Source organism: Mercenaria mercenaria, chromosome 13, assembly GCF_021730395.1.
Source record: "Mercenaria mercenaria strain notata chromosome 13, MADL_Memer_1, whole genome shotgun sequence".
In the NCBI taxonomy this organism is placed as follows: Eukaryota; Metazoa; Mollusca; class Bivalvia; order Venerida; family Veneridae; genus Mercenaria; species Mercenaria mercenaria.
The window spans coordinates 63,237,638-63,259,848 of record NC_069373.1 but is presented as its reverse complement, the minus strand read 5'-3'; the positions used below and the strand labels follow the sequence as shown (position 1 = coordinate 63,259,848).

At 36.4% G+C, this 22,211-nt stretch overlaps 1 protein-coding gene and 1 long non-coding RNA gene across 2 annotated transcripts; both read left to right on the top strand.

Annotated features, from left to right (window-relative positions):
- Window positions 1–226: 226 nt before the first annotated feature.
- Window positions 227–8,907, top strand: LOC123528786 (probable glutathione S-transferase 8). The gene is made up of 5 exons (XM_045308783.2): window positions 227–496; window positions 3,754–3,846; window positions 4,784–4,899; window positions 6,665–6,772; window positions 7,909–8,907. The coding sequence occupies exons 1-5, from the start codon at window positions 364–366 to the stop codon at window positions 8,074–8,076; spliced, it is 618 nt and encodes a 205-aa protein (XP_045164718.1). The 5' UTR covers window positions 227–363; the 3' UTR covers window positions 8,077–8,907.
- Window positions 8,908–16,313: 7,406 nt separating this feature from the next.
- LOC128547677 (uncharacterized) lies at window positions 16,314–20,451 on the top strand. Its single transcript, XR_008366630.1, has 3 exons — window positions 16,314–17,577; window positions 18,621–18,718; window positions 19,163–20,451. It is a non-coding gene; the product is annotated as an uncharacterized LOC128547677 (long non-coding RNA).
- Window positions 20,452–22,211: the final 1,760 nt, after the last annotated feature.

The following is a 22,211-nucleotide window of genomic DNA, read 5'->3' as shown; positions in this document are numbered from 1 at the left end:
TATTCCCAGTGGGAATTGGATTGCGCGTTTACCACCCGTGAATTATGTCAGTGTGACTGTAAACCCAACAGACTAAATAAAAATTTCTATAGTATCGAAATGGCAATAACGCGAGTGCTTGGTAAAAATTTAATCAGGGTGCGAAGGAAAATAGCCCTATTTGACAAAGCTACTTGAAATAAACTTGAGTATTTAAAATTTTCTCTCATATATCGGAATATGTTAACATATAACGCCCTGAAAGGTCAACGGACATCGAAATGCAAATAAACACACAAAGGATGTTCTATAAATTGAACTGTAAACTAGGACGCGACGTTGCATATTATCATATCAGTTCATTATTGACGGGTGATATTTAAAATGGCTACTTACAAAGTGTCCTATTTCCCGGGAAAGGGTAATGCGGAAATAATAAGACTCGCTTTAATTGCCAGCGGACAAACATTTGAAGATGAGAGGTTAACCAGAGAAGAATGGATAAAAGTCAAATCAAGTGAGCATGATATTTTATGCATGTCCTACATAATATATTCAAGATGTTTGTAGATAGATAACAATTTACCCACTGTGTGCGCCTGGCATGTGTACCGAGCGTTACTCCATATTTATCTGTATAAGCTGCCTTGCTTCTGATTAGTTTGGCCAATGGTTTGAAAATGATTGTTTAAAACATGAATCAACTAAAATTCAGGCAGATAATCAATTCAATATATAATCCTTATTGTACAATAGCTGGTATCAAACAACCTAAATATTTCACCTTTTACCAGCTATGTTTCAAACCGAACACGCTTCAACACCTTGTCATGAACCACTAGACCTAAAATGAGAATATGGATTGGAAACCCCTTCAGATATGAGCATACGCTGCAAACACGAGGGACAGACCTTTCCACAACCCAGCTAGGCCTAAACCTTAACACTGTTTCAAACCAAAAGGCTGTTTCGGACTTGAAGCATGACAATGGTTCTTCCCAAACATGTGTTTCAAACCTTGTCTCAAACAATACCAAGCTTCAGCACTAAAACTATAAACCATCAGCTTATACTGCGACCCGGAACAATATAACAATATAGTTATCAAGAGGACACATCAAACATGCGCCGAAGCTGCAAATATGAAGGAGCCCCGCCTAAGTTATCTATACCAAAGTCCCGGTAATGATTATGGCTTATTATTAATTATTTCTCTGCAAATTCCCTCGATCTTTACTCTTTGAATTCTGTCGACGATCGGACCAAACTGAGTGAGTGAGTTTGTGTTTAAAAAGAGTCCATCTGTTCTTTCAGGCACAGTATAGTATTACGCTGTAAGAGTACAGACCCCGGCATGTCACCAGACATGCCGTTAAAGAGAATTTTTGAAGCCAAATTGTGAAGAAAATTTACCTCTACGTAGTTTCCGTAGAGTATTAAACAAAAAAATCCAAGTAATTTTGAAGCCAAAAGTGGATCACTGTCACGGCCAAAGAAGCCATAAACGACAGAGATACAAGACATGGTTGCAGACAATATAGAAAGTAAGGCGACAGACTCGCCGCTATAAGGGCGGTTGACCACCGCATGGAGCAGGCTGGTCCCTTGTCGCTGAAATAATGCCCTTCCCCTCTTGCATCCCACATTGAGCGTAAGGATTGAGAAACACTGGGTCTTCTCTTCATGCCGTCTGGTGAAGCGCCGGTGTGGTGAAAGTCTTCTATCTGGTGAACACATCCGTGCCACTCGAAGTGTCCCACTAAATGTCTACCGCAGCGTTCATCGTTGCCTGTGCCGTCTATCACAATACATGAGCCCGACAGCACTACACGAGGTCCTGGAACCGGGTGGCCAAAACCTTTTTGTGACAATATAGTTGGTTCCCCCGTGCAGAGTCACCGAGAGTCTGTATGACCCATCCTCGTCGTCCCAGGGCCTTTGTAGAATCACTCCCTCCGGTCTTAATCGGGACACTTACAGCTAGACCCCCATACACTGATGGTCTCCGCAACGAGCACGCTCCGGAGGGAAGGAGAAGTCTGACCAAGCTGGATGTGAAGTGTATATTTATATGGCCGTATGACGTCACTTGCATACGAACATACCTCCGACTTTTACATTGATAGACCACCTTATACCAATAATTTCAACCGTCACAACGGCGCGATGGGAAAACACACGTATACACAGACATGCAAATATTTGTTGGATCTCGTCAATGATAATAATCCTTGATTTCGTGTTATGCACCTATCAATGTTTTGCCCCAGGGAGGGGGCGGCGGGCTAACCTAGGGGAATTTGACATTTTTGTTTTTCGGATTGTAAATCCCCACTCTAGAGCAATGGTAATTTGTCAAAATCCCAACAGTTGGAGACGTTTTACATATCAAGTGACCCGGGGGACTGACTTTAATGAGCATCCATGAATTTATATAAGGTTATTGCCTTTTCACATACAATCATTAAAAGGCAATATGTCAGCAAGTTTCAATTCAATTTCATTACATTTGTATATTAAAAATTTCACTCTGCCTGTATATTAGAAACTGCCTCTGCCATCCAAATCTTGATACACCAACTGTGATACATTGAACCAGAGGCCGGTGATTTCCTCTTTTGGAAACTCAGTTAAAATTGATAATACAGAATGTCAATGATTGTTTATATATATATAAAGAAGAGCATTGCCTAATGGGGTGGGGTGTGTGTGTGTGGAGGGGGGGGGGGGGGGAGGGGCAGATGCCAACACTCGACAGTGTTTGCCCATAAAGGGGTCAACTTTAAGGTCTTTCCCCAAGGGATATTGTGTCAAAATATCATTTAAATCTTATATGGCATATTCAATATGCCTCAAACCTGATTGAGGTTATTTTAAATAAAATATTTACAAAAAAGCGTCAAAACGGCAATTTTTTTCGTTCAAAGGCGTCGTAATTAATCACTCAGGCCTTCGGCCTTCGTGATTAGATTACTACGCATCTGAACTTTAGGCTACTGTTTGCTGATTGATTATCAAGTTTTATTTTAGTTTTTTTTTCCCTTTAGTTGACACTAAATGTTTTTTATGTCTTACCTAATAAAGTCTGTTGCAGAAATCATTTGAATACGAAAGTATCTTGGAACTAACTTATTGACTGGATCTACCGTCTTACACTTAATTTGATATTTACTTTGTAAGATTGGATTCATCCATCATTACCTAAGTTTTGGACTAATTTTATATTTGCAAATTTATACTGGAATAACAGTAACTATGTCATTACAATACTGCCAGTCATTTATTTTGTGGACTAATTCGTCGTCTATAATTGAGCCGTGCCATGTGAAAACCAACATAGTGCGTTTGCGACCAGCATGGATCCAGACCAGCCTGCGCATCCGCGCAGTCTGGTCAGGATCCATGCTGTTCGTTTCCAAACCCTATTGCAATTAGAGAAACCATTAGCGAACAGCATGGATCCTGACCAGACTGCGCGGATGCGCAGGTTGGTCTGGATCCATGCTGGTCGTAAACGCCCTATGTTGGTTTTCTCATGGCACGGCTCAATTAAAGAAAATAAACTTCAGAAACAGCATCACTGTCTTCAGTTTGTGTTCGTCAACTGGACTATTTACTGCAAACAATCACACACCACTATACAAGAACCAATACCTAAGACGAACCAGTATGTAAGCTGTTCCTAATTTGCAGACACATTGCTTCCGGTCTCATTGTTAATAGACCTTTGATCTACCGACCATCAAATTACTTTTATTTTCACGCTTATTTCAGACTCACCTACGAAGCAGATGCCCCTTCTAACAGTAAATGGCACAGTGTACGGGCAATCTGGCGCCTGTGCCAGATATATAGCAAGGAAATTCGGTAGGTTTCTTAAAAAGAATGTTACCAATATCAACTTTGATTGCCAAGACTAGCACGTGTATTCCACATATTTGTATATTGAGATACTTCTCAGACTAATCCAAGGACGTGATGTTGAAAGTTGTAAAACTGATGATGGGACAGTTTGCATACTATGATTTGTTCAGCACATTTACAGCTAAACTGCTGAGATACATTTTGCTAGGCCTAAAAAAATTCTTTGTTTCCGGTAACATGCTCAAAAAAATTAGGGTAGGTAGGTCGGATTTTTTTTTCTGTCAAAAATGAATACAAATGGGAGGGAGGGCGGGTTATGCCTTTAGAGCATCAGTAAGTTGATTTCTAACATCACTGGCCATGTTTAAAGCATAAAAAGTGCAGCTATGCAACTTTTTGTCAAAAAGTTGAAAAAATATTCTCCAAGGCCATAAGAACATTTAGGGTCGGGCCAAAAATTTAGGGTAGGTCGGGATACCGGAAACAAACATTTTTTTTTTCACGCCCTACATGTATTGTATTTTGTAATTAGCCTACACTATAAAAGACTATTAAGTCGCACCATAAAAAAACCCAACATAGTGCATTTGCGACCAGCATGGATCCAGACCAGCCTGCGCGGATTAAAAGCGAACAGCATGGATCCTGACCGCGCAGTCTGGTCTGGATCCATGCTAGTCGCAAACGCACTATGTTGGTTTTCTCATGGCGCGGCTCATTAATACTTGTCGTAAGCGATTCTTTTCACTGTTATATAGTGCATCTAATATATAGTATGGCCATATCGGACCTTACGTATTTGGATTTATAGAACATCTTTTCCTGCACCTGCTTTTTATACCAAGTTGAAGAAAATATGGAACAGTTCGTACCGAAATGCCATTGTGGTGTGTTACCATAGATAAGCTTAATCTTCCAAAAAATGCTTTTTCTATTTTAGGTCTGTTTGGAAGAACGCCTGAAGAGGAACTGTTGATAGACGAGGTGTATGAATGTATCGTTGATTTTCAGAAAGAAATTGCCAAAGTTATATATGAAAAGGACGACACAAAAAAGGTTAGCTTTTACATATGCGTTCATTTAAATCTTAAAACAGTGTCGAGATTGTCAGCTAAAACAGTGTCGAGATTGTCAGCTAAAGTATTGTCGAGATTGTCAGCTAAAACAAAATGTCGAGACTTACAGCTTAAAACAATGTCGAGAATGACCGCTTAAACAATGTGATTGCACTAAGTTTTTTGTGTATTCTTTGTATATATATATATATATATATATATATATGTTACAGGCATTTTCTAAATTTAGGCATTTTGTATAATGCCTGAAACTTTTAGGCATTTTGAAAAATGACTGTAAGTTTTAGTCATTTTACAAAATGACTGAATTTTCAAGGCATTTTGCAGAATGCCTGAAAATATTTGTAGGCATTTTGTAAATTACCTAATTGAGATAAAATAAAAATAACACAGTTTATTAAACAAGAGTGTTTATTTACACACATTTCTCGACCTTTGGATACTGTGCTTTTAAAGAGTCACTTATTTTTACATGACAAATTAGGATGACACCTGCTGTTACAAAGCTGTCCTGACTTCCGACATAAACACCGTTTAGTGTTACACCGAGACTTTATATTTGTACTGCATCCACATTTAGCAAAGCCTTGTCCATCGCATAATGAACCGGACTTAACAGCCTGTCTCAGAGAAATTTCATTGTGCATATTCACATGTAGGCGTCAAAAGCATACTATCAGCGACATCAAATTGATTCCTAGTATACTTTCCAATCAATTCACCTTCTTTCGTACCAAGTTTATAACCTGTTTCAGATTTTAACAGAATTATAGTCAGCACATTCTTTGGATCACCCTTACCGAGAGCGACTGAAGGTATTGGAATTAGAACATTTGTACCAATTTCAACGTCTGATAAGATTTTTTCTGACAGACAGACAAACAAACAGACAGTAGGGGCACAGGAGGTATTTATTGAACGTGATTAGGTATAAAACAATTTTCAAAGCTTACTCTTATACTTATTTAGGCAAATACAAAATAGTAGCGTATTTACTTTTGACTGTGATAATAATCCGATGTACAAGTTTACTTTCCGGTAAGAAGTTTTGCTACAACTTCATCATATTTCGGCCTAGGCCATACAACACTCTTGTTATTTTTCTCTATGTTTTTAAATAAATTAGTTGTAAACTTTTGTTCATTAGACATGCCAATCTGTGCCTGTGCCATTTTGTCTAGCACTGAACATGTCAGAATGAGAAACTACAGTATATTTTTTTTTTTATTTAACAGTAAATGTGATTTTACATTATGCACATGTAAGGGGAAATCTGCCCTGAAAACATCTCACTCAATGACCAGCAGGTATACAAAGGTCATTAACGAGGATTAAAATCTTATAATCGATATGAAAATGGTCATACATACTATCGATACCAATTAATATGCCTTACTGTAATGACAGTCAATCTAACAAAATTTAACAAATTGCCGGAGTATTATCAGGCAATATCTTAAATTGGCCATTGATTTTCTAGGCATTATACAAAATACCTTAATATTTTTAGGCAATTTACATAATGACCAACAACTTTAGTCATTTTGTAAAATGCCTTAAATTTTAGACATTATACAAAATACCTAAATTTAGAAAATGCCTGTAACATATACATACACTGAACTGTAAAAAATTTTAAAATGCGATAAAATGAATAAGAAACAGGACTTATAAATTATTACAGCTTCAGGCGGTCTTTAGTATTTTCCAAAACGAGCGATGTTAATTTATTGCTCTTATTTTAGGCCGAGTTGAAAGAAACTGTGATGACTCAACATCTTCCTAGACTTAATGAATATATCACACTAAGAACCAAGCAGTTTGGCGAAAATGGATACATTATTGGACCAACGGTATTTGAATTATGCTTCCTCTAGCCGCAGTCTAAAAACAAAGGAAAAGAAAATGATATAGTCGAGAGAGAGAAATAAGTGCAAGGGGCGAGCCCTTTACATAACACGTTGGAAATGGACGAAGTCCAGCTCCTGGAAATTTGCCGCCCTTACAGCCTTTACGGTGGTAGTAAATGCACGTACTAGATCTAGCTATCTAAATGGTGTCAGTAATAAATGAACCTACTATTTAAGGTGGCGTGGGTAGCAAATGAACATACTATATAAATGGTGGAGTACTTATATGTTATTAGATTTGTATCGAGAAATATGTGCGAATTCTGCAGTGGAAATATTGCGCGTCTTTAGGACCGCGGAAGAACGAATGCATATTTCTGGATATAAATCTAATAATCTTTACCACACACACACACAAAAAACATCTGTCATCAATCCATCCTTGATCATGTCGCATTACAGCATCCGTCACCCATTCCTTCTTGACCAAAACTAAAAAAACACCAGCCTCCATTCCTGCTCTACCATACCTAAAACAATCGTTCGTTTCCCATTCCTAATGTACAATAACACAAACAACCATCCTTCATCCATCCCTGGTCAAGTTAACTATAACAGGAAAACAGCCGCCTATCCCTGCTTTACCAGACTAAAACAATAATTCGTCCCCCATTCCTGTTCTAGCATAACACAAACAACCACCCGTCAACAATCCCTGTTCGACCATAACACAAACAACCACCTATCAACCATTTCTGCTCGACCATAACACAGACAACCATCCGTCAACAATCCGTGTTCGACCATAACACAGACAACCATCCGTCAACCATTCCTGCTCGATCATAATACAAACAACCACCCGTCAACCATCATGCTTGGCTGATGGTTACACAAAATTCTGGACGACTCATCAGCTTCCTCAGTGCTTTGATTTTTTCTTATTGTTCTATCTTGCAAATTAGTTACCTTTTATACGGACATTTGTCAACTTTAAAATACGTTTTTTATTCTTTCGTTTCCCTAACTTATGAGCTGACATAGTTATATTATACTGTATTTATTTATGATCTACCTTCCATAGTTTCCATTGCGTTCCGCCAATTTATTTCGTTAGCAATTAATTATTGTTACTTTAGATGACTCTGGCTGACTTACAGTTATATAACACAGTGGACCAGGTTGGGGACAGAGTAGATCTGGGTGTTTTCTCGGCATTCCCAGATCTACAGAAGCATGCAGACCTCGTAAGATCAGACCATAAGGTTGCAGAATGGATAAAGAAAATGCCGGCACCACAGAATTAATCAGTGAATGTCAATGAGCTGAAATCCTGTTTTCAGTTTTATAAGAACTGACAAAGCTAATGTAACGATCGGTTTTATTATATAACTATATAAATTCTTTCAAAAATACGGCATGTATTTCACATGTAAATTTATACGAACAGGCAGGAAAAAAACGTATTTTACATTTTGTATTGCATGTTTCCGGACTATTTTTATTAATTACGGGATTAATATGCATGACCTTACCCAGTTCTAATGAAACACACCAACAACGATAGACTTTGAAGCAAAACTTTTTTTACCGTTCATGTTACCATTCTGTTAAATAGATATTATTTGTTTGAAATTGCAGTAGACAATAAAATTAATTTATCAACAAAATTCTTCTAGAACCGTAAACACACGAAGACGCGTGCCACCGATACCAGTCGAGAAACATCGGGTATTTCCGTATTCTCAACATAAAGCATAAAGGCCGAAGTGACCAGGTTATGGGCGATCCTTAGTATGTAGGAGGAGCGATGATATTATGATTTAAATTGTCATCGTTTAATGGGTGGCAACCAATGGCTGGAAACAGTTCTTTGATCAGAAAGACGTTAAAATATTTGAGCTCATTGAAAGGATATATCAATGATATTTAAATTGAGTTAAATTTGAATTTCAAAACTGATCACAATTTATACTTTTACATTCCTATAAAATTAAGGCTCCGACACGACAACGATTTTGAACGGTTGGCAAACAATGCTTTCACGGACCACGGTTTTTACATCATAGTTATATTAATCATAATATAGGAAACTTTGAGAAAATTAGAAACTTTGAGAAAATTAAAACTAAAACAAGGGTGTGTGAACGGGGCGTGTGTGTGTGTGTGGGGGGGGGGGGGGGGGGGGGGGAATGGCCATTTTTGGAATCGTCAGGGGATTGACTAGGGTGAGTTTACGGGGGTCGGTTGCTTCACTTACTAAATATGAAAGAGGCGCTACTCATCAAACGAAACGGCAAACAGTAAAACGATAGTTTTTCCCCTTTACGTTGAAGCCCAGTCGATCAATTTTACTAAAACTTCAAGACTGAAATTGACCATTAATACTGAAAAGTCTTTTGAAAATAGTTATTAACTTAAAAGTTAGTTTTAAACATGCTAATTAGATATAAATGGCAAAGTTTCATTATCAAACTCATCTAAGACTGAAAATGTTTTGTGAACACGGGACCAGGAAGGGTTGATGAGTAGGGAAAATATCTCTTTTTTGAAAAATAAATTTGAAACAAAACAAATCTTTTTCGAGATACTCTACGACCATTCCTATCTTCGAAAGTGAAACTATCTTTCTAGATGAATCTGTTAACTTTCATTAAATCTAAGATAAAACGTTTTTTGCCTTGTTTATTGATAGAAACACTTATTGGATTAACTATGTGTGGAGTGAAAGGGGTTTCTATTATGCAATGATTTAACAGTACCTTCTCCACAAAATTTTCGACGAATTCAATATTTTCTCGTGCAGATTTATTGTTTTAAGAAAACGAACGTTTCTAATAAAGGCAATCTATACCCATACTGAATAGTTCCAATAATATCTGCGTTCGAGCCAATATTTTCAACAACTTGACTTTTCAAACGACCCTTGACTTTCTTGCTCCTTAAGAAATTCTGTATCTGAAAAATAATTAAAGTACTTATCATATTCTTTTCTGTTCTTGTGGCTGTAAACTCTGGTTCAGACTGCGTGTCTACCTCCGCTAAAAGTTTGCAGTCTTTCCGATGTCCCCTTGACCACAGCTGAAACACACATCTTTTTGGGTTTTTGGGTAGCCTGCCTGGAGCTTCGAAAAAGCCAGATGGAAGTGGTTCTAGTGGGTGGACCTGAGAATCTTGAGGTCGTGTACATAGCACTTGCGTTGTTTCTCCCAATGAAATAAGAGACACGCATGTATGGATTTTAAAAAGGAGGACTCTCTAGGAATAGAAGGGGTAGATTTAACCTTTAGCCTGCTGGCGGCAAGTGGAGACCAAAATATCGCAGTCAGTAAATTTTCAGTGAACACCCCTTCGAATAATAAATGGTATTGCCTGAACTGAATGATGGACCAGTCCATTTTAGAAATTTAGCAGGCGAAAAGTGAAGCCTATTGACTGCTCTATACTTTGTTTAATCTTCTTATCGTCACCGCTATCACTGCCAAGTTTAGGTTTACAGTCAACCAGCTCCCGGGGGGTGGGGAGGGGGGGGGGGGGCACTATCTGCAACATTGATTAATTTAATGCTGTGTTTGAGTTTAGCAACTACCTCGTTCACAATCTCTGTAATTCCTGGAGAATTTGACAGCCCTACTACAACTTCCAGGCTTTGAAGAATGTAAGAGTTGAATTCCTATTGAATACGGTTGGATTCCTTTTTGAACTGATTTCTTCAGCTTTCTTTACAGATCTGACATTTAAATCTTTCTTGGAATCTTTAAGGTGTGAGTCAAGATAAGTCCGAAGTAAATCGAAATCTTCAAAAAGCTTCAGAATGGCAATTAGCCCACGGGGACTTACCGTTACGGTTATGAGAAGCCTCTGTGTCGTTCGTGTACTCGTTTCCGCTGTTTCTGTCGTCTTTTGAAGACCCTTCCTCAACTAATATACTTCTCAAATGCTGAAGTTCCTCGTACTCTGGCAAGATCAACGTATAGAACTGGAGTTTCCCCTCCCTTCATGTCTGCTATCCATAATTCAATTCAATATAACAAAACTGTTCGCCCGTTGAACCTCGAATAATCTATTCCCGCCTTTTCTGTATCTTAAAGACACGCAACAGAATAACTGTATTCTTTTGTATTTCCATGATGGTGATTATACATGATTTGTCTGAAAAAATAGAGAAATACAAGTATCAAGTTACAACTTAAAGGCAACATATATTAGACTAAGGCAATTTGTTTAATGTCTAAACATTTTATTGAATGAATGTAGCATAATGCAGTTTTGTTTCTACAGGGTACTATACTGTAGGGAATTATGTATTTTTTCGGCGAACGTCGTCTAAGAACGAATTCGTGACCTGGACTAAACCCATACCACGTGACCTATGTTTGCAAATCAGATTACTTGATAACGCATTTAAGATAATTTATCAAAATGAAAAATTTATGCAACACTCTTGCGAGGGTGTCTATTTTTTCACTCTGCTGATTGTGCAAAGCTGAGTGAAATGTCTTTTAGCGTTTATCCTTAATGACGCTGTTTACAGTTTTAAAGCTACGTTTCGCTCAGTATACTTAGCAAGAATATTGATAATATCTAAAATGATAAGTAAGTTTAATAAATATAATAAAAACCTGTTCAGATACCAACAGATATCAATTTGCTGAGAGAGCTGAATACGGTCTGCGTATCACGGGAATAAAGGTGAGATTAGACGAACGATTAAAGTCTTCTAGACAGAGAAGTGTCTTCCACACCACTGCTGTAATTATTCGTCGTAGAAAAGAAACGAAACAAAATTGCACCCTTAACGAAACCTTTGTGAAAAATGAAAAGAGAACCATTTAAACTGTTAAAGTGTCGTGTTTAGTTTTGCTATTTGCAAAATGTTAGATAAATGATAGAATAACACAAATGATATGAACACCTAATAAACTTCTTGTCTTATTACAATTTGCCGACCATCTTTTTTAAAGATATTTTTTGTTAAAAATATACTGAAAAGAGATTGACTTATTTAGTTTACAGATAAAGTTGTGAAAACACATTGATTCAGGGAAGGCCTAAATTGTCCACCGCCATCTTGGAGTATAGCTGTTCTAGTTTGAGAAGAAAGTAGATCACTAGGTTGTGGTACTTTCTTTATAAGGAAATTAATGAACCAAGAAGAACTAGTTATTTCTAAAAACTATTTGATCGTAAAAACGAAATATTGAGTCGTCGTAATGAGACCGCATCTCGTTGTTACGTGATACCTGTAATTATATTGTAATCAGGATAAAAAAACTCGTAATAACGGGATAAGAAGCTCATTTTCCTAATGAAACTTTTCGACTTTCATAAAATGTGTAGGCCTACTTTTGAGACTGAGGCCAAAATGCCATTTTCAGTTATTCGAGATGCATTTAAAATCTATGGTGTCTGATTTCTGCCATTTCGTGTTGGCGGGGCGAAAACACGACAACAAGAAAACACGAAAACGCCCTTTAAACGTTGAGTTTTCGGGTTTTCGTGTCGGTGTGGCGAAAACACGACAACATGAAAACTCGACAAATTAGGTATTTGTCGTGTTTTAGTGTTGTCGTGTTTTCGCCTCGCCGACACGACAACATGAAAACTCGACAAATTAGGTATTTGTCGAGTTTTCATGTTACGTGATACCTGTAATTACACGAAAACACGACAAATTCTTTTCAGACATCTCTTATAAAATGTAGAGTAATATGAAGTGTATGTATAATTGACCTGCTTCCAGAAATAGCGGGGAGTGGCAACAGTTAAAGTATGAAGGCGGCATCGGCGAGCCGAGTAGGGTTAGGTACGGAAAGGGTTAAACCCTCATGTTAGTTGGGTCAGGGCGTATCTGCCTTTAAATGTTTGAAATATATGTATAAAATGGTCGCCTCTGCTGCATTTTTGAGTCCAAATTTTGAGGTACGGGGGTTGGGTATTTCGTGTGAATAAGTTAATCTTCATTGAAGCCCACGCATATATGTAATTATTTTTCTATTTGTACAGGCTCGGGTCCTGGACAGGGGCCGATGGCCGTGCCATCCCTCAACTTAAACCCCCAAAGTGACCTATACTCGTCATAGTTGCACTCAACCCAACTAATTTGGCAAAGGAATAATTTTTTTTTTTCACAATTTAGACCCAAAAATGCAACAGAGGCCATCATTTCATACCTATATTTCAAAAATGTCAGTGAGGATACCCTCTGACCCCCTAAATCGAAGGGCATGACCCCCTATCGTATCTCAAATTTTGGAGAAAAAAATGCAGCAGGGACCACCATTTTATACCTATATTTAGAAAAATGACAAGGGAAAGACCCTGCGACTCCACTGTCAGGAGGGGGTTAACCGTAACTCAAAATTTGCAGCAGAAGCCAACAATTTATATATGTATTTCAAAGATTTAAAGGTAGACACGCCCCAACCCACCTACACAACTCGGCTCGCCGATGCCGCCTTCGTTCGTTAACTGTTGCCGCTCCCCGCACCCCAATGAAATATTTCTGGAACCAGGTCAGTAATACATACACTTCGTATGCTTAAAACGATAACTGACATCTGACATGTTATTGTACTGTTTTACAATCTCAAATCTCCTAATGCAGCTTAAAGGAATATAAATAAATTTTGAATTGGCGGTTCGTTCGAATAGAAAGAAAAATGTTTCTAAAACCCTTTGCCACGGACTTCAGAATAACTCTACATTTTATAAGAGATGTGTAAAAAGAAATTTGTCGTGTTTTCATGTTGTCGTGTCGGCGAGGCGAAAACACCACAACACGAAAAATCGACAAATACCTAATTTGTCGAGTTTTCGTGTTTTCGTGTCGGTGGGGCGAAAACATGACAACAAGAAAACTCGACAAATAATGCATTTGTCGTGTTGTCGTGTCGGCGGGGCGAAAACACGAAAACACGACAAATATAAGCGGTCGTGTGTCGGATCGCGACAAATATACCGACAAAACAAGAAAAACCGACAAGATAAATCTGTATCGTGGTCGGCGCCCTTTAAACGTTAAGTTTTCGCGTAAAATTTGTCGTGTTTACGTGTTTTCGCCCCGCCGACACGACAACACGGAAACTCGACAAATTAGGTATTTGTCGTGTTTTTGTGTTTTCGCCCCGCCGACACGACAACACGAAATGGCAGAAATCAGCCACCATAAAAATCGCATTTTTTTTTGTTGAATTTGATTTTCTCATACAAAGTACAGTCAAAACAGTAACAAGTAAAACGTTTGTATTTTTTTTTTTGTAAAACAGAATGTAGCAATTTTCATGAGATTTTCCCTTGAAAAGTACATTTGCCTATATGTGCTTTTCCTTCATTATTTAACGAAGAAAAAGAAGAAGAAAAATGTATAATCCCTGTTACAGAAATTTTAAATATTGAAAGGTTTCTCTCCTGAAAACAGAATTTAAAAACAAGAAATAAATTGAACTCTGTTTCTACTTTTTTTTATAACTTAATACTTATAATTGAAAAGCGATCTTATGATAAAATAACTTTTTCTGAGCATGTCTGTTTCATTGTTTAAATAAAAATGTAGAGTATGTTTTGAGAAATATAACTGTACATACATATTGAATCATATTTGAATATCTTTGCCAGGATCCTTTACTTTATTAAATATCTTCACTTACATAAAACTACGGTGGTATGTTTAGGACATGCAATTATTTTTTTAGATTAAATTATCTCGTGCGCACGACATCTTATTTCAAGCGCTCGACATCTTATCTCGAGCACACGACATCTTATCTCGAGCGCTCGACACCTTATCTCGAGCGCTCGACATCTTATCTTGAATGATCAACATCTTATCTCGTGCGCACGACATCTTATCTCGAGCGATCAACATCTTATCTCGTGCGCACGACATCTTATCTCGAGCGATCGACATCTTATCTCGAGCGATCAACATCTTATCTCGTGCGCACGACATCTTAAAACATATGGCACCCTGTATATTGCGCTGTGATGCTGGCACAGAAAACTGTGTTGTTTGCCTTCTACAACAATCTTTTGGCATTATGCAACCGACCCCTTTGCTGGGAGTCGAAGCGTTATTATTGGAAAAAGCACTTCTAACCAGCGCATTGAACGATGTTGGGGCACTCTACGGCAACAAGGATTACAGTGGTGGATGAACTTCTTTCAGGACTTGCATGATTCTGGACGTTTCAACGAGGTCGATCCGATATACAGTGCGAGAATCTAGTTTTGTTTTATGCATCTGATACAAACCCATCTGGATCGAATTGCACAACAATGGAATGTACATGATATACGACCCATAACCTTATTAATTGGGCTTATAGGGATGACTTATTTTATGATCTGTTACTTTATAGTTGAGCCTTATCCGTATCTGAACATACTGAAGAACTGGATAAAAATCGATTCTATTATCTTCCCTTGTTTATTAAGATCAACGCTATACATAGTTGTCTCCCTTCCACCGTCTAACTCAATAAACAGATCAATATCGGATGTTTTAAGCTTGCCGAACATAAATAACAGGATTATAGATACTATAAAAATGTGGGAATAGGGAATTCATTTTATACCAATTTTTAATACCGGTACAAAAACAAATACAGTCTTCTTTAAAATGATTTCTACCAGGTTACATACAGTATAACAACATTTATTAAATTAATCATTTTAATTTATTCAATTCGGTTTTACAACCCGGACCATCGGACAACCCGGACAAGACAACCCGGACCATTATATGGACAACCCAGACCACGTTTTATGACGACCCGGGCCATGTTTCTGAAAATTGTAGGAAACTATTTACTTCAAAATATATGTTATTTTAATGTCTTAAAATTACCAGCAGAGTCATAGATGAACATTATTCATTGTCACTAACATTTTCCAGTTACCGACAAATGTTATGCACGACCTATATAGACCATCATTCAATATGTATTTATTTATATACATTGAAGTTTTAGAATCTTTTTTTTTTTTGTAATCTTGTAAGGAAGATAGTCATGTGATCAGGTGAAAACAGCAGAAAATTTCAAGCTGATGGATTCTTGAACAAAAACTTTGAATTATTAAAATATATACATCCCCTGCTTTTATTATATTTCAACTGGCATATCATATATGGTAGGTTGTCGCCCATAATCAATATTGGTTTCCTGATTGATTAAACTTTGAGCAATAGATCATATAGGAAAATTATTTTCAATGGTTAATTTCAAATATTTCTTTACATTGCGAATGTTTTTAGCAGATATGACATTATATATCAATATCGTCTCTTCATATAAAAATATTTGAGACGTGCCATGAGAAAACCAACATAGTGGGTGTGCGACCAGCATGGATCCAGACCAGCCTGCGCATCCGCGCAGTCTGGTCAGGATCTAGCTGTTCGCTAACAGTTTCTTCAATTCCAATAGGCTTTAAAAGCGAACAGCATGGAGCCTGACCAGACTGCGCGGATGCGCAGGCTGGTCTGGATCCATGCTGGTCGCAAACCCACTATGTTGGTTTTCCCATGGCACGGCTCATTTATTCTAACTGAATATCTTCTTGCTTCAAGTTTTGCTTTAAAAGTATCATCATCACTTACATTGAGCAGTTAGTGAAAATCACTACAATTTCTTTCACTTTAGAGGCAAATAAATCTTTTTTTTTCCAAACATGATAACTTATTATCACATATGTAGGTGTTCTTGACTTAATGAACCTTATGATGACATATGTACAACTTTAAAAAGATAAAAGCTTCTTGCTTCCATTTAACGTCAACGTTATTCAAGAAGATTTCTCAAAGCTCTTTTGTAACTTACGCGGTGTTGATTTACAGAACTACACATACAAACAACTGACAATTCTATCCAGAGATGTGAAATGATAACGCTCATAATATGAGGAAAGGGAACAGAATATAACATTCAGAACAGAACAGAACCATGTCCAGAAATGAGACTGTGTTTTGAAGAGTACTGTCCCTTAATTATTAAGCCAAATTGTTTCCCTTTATACCATCTTAACGCGAGTATCGATTTTTGTGGGCAGCGAAGCGTGACCACAGATTTACCATACCACAAATTTACAGTCAAAATGCTTATCCGAAACCGAAGAACAAGTAGTTCTATGTCCTCCATAAATTTTACGTAATTCAAGTCAGTTTAACTTTCAGAAAGCTTCTGAGATTCAACTTTATCAAAAAATGAACTGCTTAAGTACCAATTTGCCGTAATCTATATTTTATAACAAAAACGCGTATGAAAATGAGCATGCTTGCTTTGATCACATGACCAAAACAATTCTTCGTCACGTGACCAAAATAAACTATAAATAACCTACGAAAATATAGTATAGTAGGCTACTTCAGCACCATCCGCGTACATCTATAATCGGTATTAAAACCAAGTGATATTTTTGTAAATCCCTGAAATGGGATTGAAAATACTGCATTGCTTTATAATACAGATGCTGTATAATAAGCACTTTAAATTGGAATTCAATTAAATTTTGATAAATGCAAGTTGTTGTCAAGCATTATCTATAAGAAATGATGGACTGTTTTGATCAGTGTTGATTCACTCTATTTTGATGAGGATTTTTATATTTCTCATAAACCGTTCTTGTTTCTAAGGCTCTCAGATTTTCTACCTAGTGTATGAAAAGTACAGTACTGCTGTTGGAAGAGGAGCAAACAGTGTGGTATCTATGGTCCACCATCACTTCAAGCATCATGGCTATAGATAAAAGAAGGTTTCATTACATATGGACAATTATATTGGACAAAATAAGAAAAGTGTTCTAATAAGGTAAGAATTTCCAATAAATAAAGAAATATTTATTAAGCACACAGAACTTCATGTTGAAATATTTAATTTCACGCTGTGATCATACACTTCAAGTTGGAAAGTCACTGGTTTCCAGTTTATATATATAATGTGCATACTTTTATGTAAATGAAACATCATATCTCCACTGATAAACATTGATTTACAATTTGAATATTGCATACTTACATAACATATTGTATTAAACAAGAGCTGTCACTAATGAAGACAAATGCCCCCGTAGCGCCTTGACCTTTAACCTTGACCTTTGACCTGGTGACCCCAAAGTCAATAGGGGTCGTGTACTCAATAAGTATTATCAGCATGTGAAGTTTGAAGGTCCTGGGTGCAGTGGGTCCCAAGTAAAGTGCCTTCATGCAAAAAGTTAACATTTTGGCCCCTGTGACCTTGACCTTTGACCTGGTGATCCAAAAGTCAGTAGGGGTCGTGTACTCAATAAGTACTATCAGCATGTGAAGTTTAAAGGACCTGGGTGCAGTGGTTCGCGAGTAAAGTTCCTTCATGCAAAAAGTTAACATTTTGGCCCCTGTGACATTGACCTTTGGCCTGGTGACCCCAAAGTCAGTAGGGGTCGTGTTCTCAATAAGTACTATCATCATGTGAAGTTTGAAGGACCTGGGTGCAGTGGTTCGCGAGTAAAGTTCCTTCATGCAAAAAGTTAACGTTTTGGCCCCTGTGACCTTGACCTTTGGCCTGGTGACCCCAAAGTCAGTAGGGGTCGTGTTCTCAATAAGTACTATCAGCATGTGAAGTTTGAAGGTCCTGGGTGGAGTGGTTGGCGAGTAAAGTGCCTTCATGCAAAAAGTTAACCTTGTGAGGAACAAACGAACGGATGGACAGTTGAAAACTAATATGCCTCCCTTCGGGGACATAAAAATTTAACTGTGTAGCTGGCATTTAATTGTTGTATTAAAGTGATGCTATGTTATATTCTAAGGACAACACTATTGCTACTTAAAAGTTATTGTCTAAGAATTCATTGTTTAAATATACCCTTATTTCAGTTCTGGAATGTGGCTTGTTATGATGGGTCTACATGATTGACTTGGAGTACAACCTGATGGAGGCCTGGCTTGCAGAATTCAGTCCTGAACATGTTTAGGTATATTTGGCTTGTCACCTCTTTAAGCAGTTTTTTTTGTAATAATCAAGTATTGATACAACTTGCGTTCAGGTCTGTAAATAGGCCACTTATATTAAGATGCCACATTTTCTGTTGCTTTTTATGTTGTTAAAGGGTGTCTAGCTCACTGCAAGCCAGTTCAACAGAAATAGCATAATTGTAATACAGTAACTGTTTTTTTCTTATCAAGGTTAAAGAACTATTTGTTAAAACGAGATCAAAATCATGGCCCTTACCTGATGTAAAATATGTGCGAAGGTTAAAATTTTTGATGAAAAGAGGTTGTCATTACTATAATAAAATTCTAAAATGTAATTTAAAGTAATTATGTGTGGGCTGTCTTACGGATAGCTGTTGTTCAGGATTGAAAAAAGGGTTATTAGTGTTCTTCGTCTTAAATATTTGATACATTTATCATTACAGAATGTCTTCTGCATGACCTGATATAGTATTCTTGAAGGATTATAACTTCAACACAGAGACAGAGATTAATATTTTAGGTAGGGGATTGGCATGACAAATTCTTCAGCCGTATTACCATTCCCGAGCTGGATGCCAGTCGACAGTGGTACCTGTATAATGAAATAGCGCCCCTTTGCAGCAACAGCAATGTATGCTCAAAACTAGTAGTGCCAAAGCCATTAAAATTGAAAACTCAGTCATTTAAAACGAAGAAGGAATGGAAAAAAGTGTATAACATTTAAAGTAATACAGAAAAAGAACTTAGCTCATTTGGTACTTTCTGAAATTTTACTTAATTTGAAAGTGTTTTTGATTTTTTAAAGGTGTACTGGACCAAAATTCCATATATATGAATATGAACAAATGCTGCATATAGGTATGTAAACAATTGAATTAACAAGTTTATGGTGTCAGCAGTAGTATGCATTGGTTAAATATAGACACACTGTATGTATGTAAGGCTGAATACAGTATAAATGTGAAATTCCTCTAAAACACTGGAAGATTTTTTCAACGATTTACTGTTTAGTACTGCATGACATAAAATTATGAATGTAGCTCTACATACACAGTTGATTTATACATTAAGCAAAGTTAAATATATTTATTGATGATTTTCTACATTTGAAGTAATTACCTAAATATTAAATATTTTAGTGAAGATATATTTTATGCAACTATGTAAGTTGAAAAAAGCTACCCTCCAGGAAGAATATTTTGAAATGATACTTTTACTTGAAAATTTTTGTGAAAAATGAGGAAATAGATGTTAAAATGAATTCTTTATTTTATAAAAAATGTTGTTGCCATGGAAACAGAACTTTAGTATTAAGTTTATCTGCTTTCATACCAGAGTAATATGAATTTTAATTATGATTATTTAAACAATTTAATGTTACATAATCATAACTGATTCTTTTAATTATCAATTTACACTGTCATCTTAAGTACATTTGAAGTTGAATGACACATTACAAATATTAAATATTTATGGAATTGCTTTTAGATACATTTTGTGTATTTCTGAGATGAATATAAATCAGAAAAATCACAAATTCTAGTTCTTCTAGACAACTAATATACATTTTATAAATTTACATTTTTTTGTATCAAATGTAGGCTAAAATGTCTGTTAAATTGACATTTAAAGCCATTCTTGTATTTTGTTGCTATGGAAACATGAATTGTGTCAATTTTTTTAATATAAAATAGCATATTTATAGCAAGAAGGCATTATCAACTGTGCTAATCATGTGAAATACTTTTGATATTGATGTCAAAATATGAAATTAAAATATATGATAAAAGTAAATGATTTTAGTATTTGTATTATTATTAAACAAAAAATGCAAGTTTGCGATGGGGAGTTATTGTACAAAAAATGCTATAATTTTGTTATTTTAATACATGCAGGTCTAAAATTTTGAGTTTATGTTAAGGATACATGTACAGTTCAGAATATGTGAAAAACTCAGTTTCCATAGAAATGTTATTTGGGACCATTTTGTCATGGCTTGTCACATTTGATGATGGATGTTGGCCGGTCTGTAGACAAACCAGTTTCTGGATGATAACTTGAGAACGCTTGGGCCTAGGATCATGAGATCGGGAGATTTGTCATGACCAGCAAATGACCCCTATTGGTTTTGAGTTCTGTAGGTCAAAGGTCAATATCACATTGACAATAGAACTCTTTTGCCAGAAAACTAGATTATGCTTTGTCTAAGATTACATTTGATACGGAGGTCATTTAAGACTGGTAAATGACCCATGATTACTGATTTAAGATCAATACGTTAATTGTCCAGTAAGCAGTGACCAAATAATTTCTGTTCCTTGTCAGTTAAGTCATGCAAGTGTTCTACAAGCTCTTGTTATAACTAGAATCTCCAAATAACACATAATTTTATCAATTAGTCGATGACCTTTGCTCACATTTACTGTTATTCCCCTTGTTCCGGTAAAAGCAGGGTGTTTCCCATTGATTTGTTTAAAAAACGCTTATAATTCAAAAAAGGCTTTGAGCAAAATTAACCAAACCTCACAAAATGTTTAATAAGCACATGAGCTTTGCTCATATATTATTTTATCCCTTTTGGCACAGTAAAAGCAAAGTTTTACCCCTTGATTTTGGTAAAAGAAAGTTTGAAAATGCTTATTAATCAAAAGTAGTTTAACTAGAATCACCAAACTTAAGTTAACTTTTCATGCCCATTACCAAAAGCTGCCAACCGCTGCCCACATCAGTCCTCTCAGTGCTTTGATTGTTAATCTCTCTTATCTTGATGATCTTGACTTTACAATGGTTTTGTTTATTAGAGGTATACAGAACAAAACAGAACCGTGAGAGCATTTGTTTATTCCACCTGTTTTAATAAAATACGACCATGGAGTCTAAGAATAATACGAATAATCACGAATTAATTCGGATAAAACATTTAGAAACTTTAGAGTATTTGACGATAGGAGAAAAAAAGGTCGATAAGAGTTAGATTATGAAAAAAAGTGTTATCTTATTTGTCATTTCGGCGAACAGTAAAAGTTATGAGTAGGAAGCGGAATAGGTATTTTTATTTAAATAAAAGAAACAACGTGAATTCCACAGATGTACAAATCAGTGGAAAATAACAAACAAGCAATACCACGCCCATTTTGATTGAAAAAAATATTAAAGTTGTGTACAGTGAGATTGTCTAGACCTTAGTGCGACTTTCATTTTTCTCACGTTTTTTTTTTCGTGAAAAGCATGCAAAACAGTCGCAATTATGCATGTTATAGCTCAGGTAAATTTTATTTCATGACTGAACTGTAAAATCAGCCCAATCAGGAATTGCACTTTAGATTTGCAGTTTGTCAAACTTTCTCACAATTAAAATTTCATTTTATTTATTTTGTTGGGTTTAACGTCGTCCCGACACAATTATAGGTCATATGGCGACTTTCCAACTTTTATGGTGGAAGAAGACCCCCAGGTGCTCCTCCGTGCATTATTTCATCCGTCGAGCGGGCA

Coding starts and splice junctions, on each gene's coding strand:
- LOC123528786 (XM_045308783.2), top strand. CDS start 364: ATGGCTACTTACAAAGTGTCCTATTTCCCGGGAAAGGGTAATGCGGAA. Junction 497..3,753: donor ATGGATAAAAGTCAAATCAA/GTGAGCATGATA, acceptor CGCTTATTTCAG/ACTCACCTACGAAGCAGATG. Junction 4,900..6,664: donor AAAAGGACGACACAAAAAAG/GTTAGCTTTTAC, acceptor CTCTTATTTTAG/GCCGAGTTGAAAGAAACTGT.